Raw genomic sequence first — 1,674 nt, forward strand, 5'->3', positions numbered from 1 at the left:
TGGTCGAGGTGGTGGATCTTGTTGCGGGGGTTGCAAGCAGGTTTGCAACGGCTTTCGGGGGTGGTTTGTTGTTGATGGCACTGCTGATGACGTTAGGCATGTAACGGAAGTCGCGGTCGGCAGGGATATTGAGCTCTGGCCTCGAGTAGAAGCGACCCATGGCGGCGAGATGCACGTCGCCGCCGAGAATGGTGACGCGGACGGAGTGCTTTCGTGATAAGTGCTGCAGGCTCTGGATTAGCTCGCGACGCTCGCGCTTGTGTTGACGTGCGGTGTAGTGATCGTCCAGATCGTCGAGGAGGTCTACTTGGCCGTCAAATTTGTTGAAGAAGCTGCCGCCGACGCCGAACCGTTTGTTGAGCAAGCGGATTGGCGCGATCAGCGGGGACCTTATGAGGTTTTCTAGCCAGGCGAGGCGGGGGTATGCGATTGGGACGCCCAGGAGAAGGATCAAATGCTTGATGTCGCCGTTGGATGCCGCAATCTCCTGGTCTAGTCGGGAAAATATCATGTCATAGGTTTCCTGATAGTTCACCTGATGGCGCGTACGCTCTGTGCGGGCATCGACCCCGGCAAAAGCCATGCGCCGTCCAAGGCGCATATATAAATTTCTACTACGCTCTTCCAAGTAAGGTCCAGGGGATTTGCCAGTGATGAAGCTCGGGTCTTCCACGACTTCTTTATACACATAAGCGTGCTCCAGCTGCCTAGGATCAGGGCCAGAGGTTCCGTTGACTGCGGACATAGTTTCGGGAGAATCGGTAGTAAATGTAGACACGGGTGGAGCCACATGGTGCTGGAAAAGTAAGTAATATTTAAAAGCAACGCCTCCAATACCACGGAACACGGCGCATTTCATGAAATGATCAGTGTATGAGCCGAATCCATCGATGATGTCATGATCATCCCAGATATTAATTTGAGGAATTTGTGAGTTTGCGGTTGCGAACGACTCCATCCCATACCATTTGATGTAGTTTTCGTAGTAATAACTGTCGCATTCGTTCCTCATCTTTTCTGGGAACGGATGCGTCCTTCTCTTATGTGGATTCGAAATATCGGTCCACTCCTTTAGTGGACCATCGACCCGTACACTATCGTTATAGATTTGATCGCCGCCTCCGATCATGACGTGGAATGGCCGCTCCTCGTGCAGGCGAAGCACCTCATTCCATAAAAGGGGACCTTGCCAGTAATCAAGATCCGTACCAATGGAGAAACCATTGCATGAATGGAACATAATGCGCATCGAGTGGTTTGCGCCTGGGACAACGAAACTCCAGCGGCCGGTAGACTCCTTGTGATTGAAGTAGTGGAATCGGGGGAAAAAATATTCCCAGCGCATCTGCTGGGCTCGTAAGGGCACCATAACCGAGAATCGCCAGAAAGCCTTGTTGTGGTCCGCGAACAGTTTGACCCCCTCCACGGTTGTTACTTGGCTGTCACTTTGCGACACATTGCCGTTGACCAGAGTGGAGCGCTCTGAGCCATTACCAGAAAGAGCGGACGTTGGGCGCAACTTCATGACTGGCTGTTTCTGCCCTGGCTTTGTGACAAGCAGCACGCTGCCCAGCCAGGTTGAGAACTCTTGGTTCGCATCCCGGAAGCCCTTGTATCAGACGGGGCACAGATGACCTCGATGATCGCTGAAACTGATGATGCTGGGCCGTTCCA

General features: G+C 52.8%; 1 protein-coding gene across 1 annotated transcript; it reads right to left on the reverse strand.

The window, feature by feature from the left end:
* Nucleotides 1-92: 92 nt before the first annotated feature.
* HCAG_01972 (conserved hypothetical protein) lies at nucleotides 93-1,525 on the reverse strand (the record flags this gene model as incomplete). Its single annotated transcript, XM_001544875.1, has 3 exons — nucleotides 93-223; nucleotides 268-492; nucleotides 550-1,525. 3 exons carry the CDS (start codon nucleotides 1,523-1,525, stop codon nucleotides 93-95), a joined length of 1,332 nt encoding a protein of 443 aa, XP_001544925.1.
* Between the last annotated feature and the right edge of the window lie 149 nt (nucleotides 1,526-1,674).

Source organism: Histoplasma capsulatum, genomic scaffold, assembly GCF_000149585.1.
Source record: "Histoplasma capsulatum NAm1 scaffold_1 genomic scaffold, whole genome shotgun sequence".
Lineage (NCBI taxonomy): Eukaryota > Fungi > Ascomycota > Eurotiomycetes > Onygenales > Ajellomycetaceae > Histoplasma > Histoplasma mississippiense.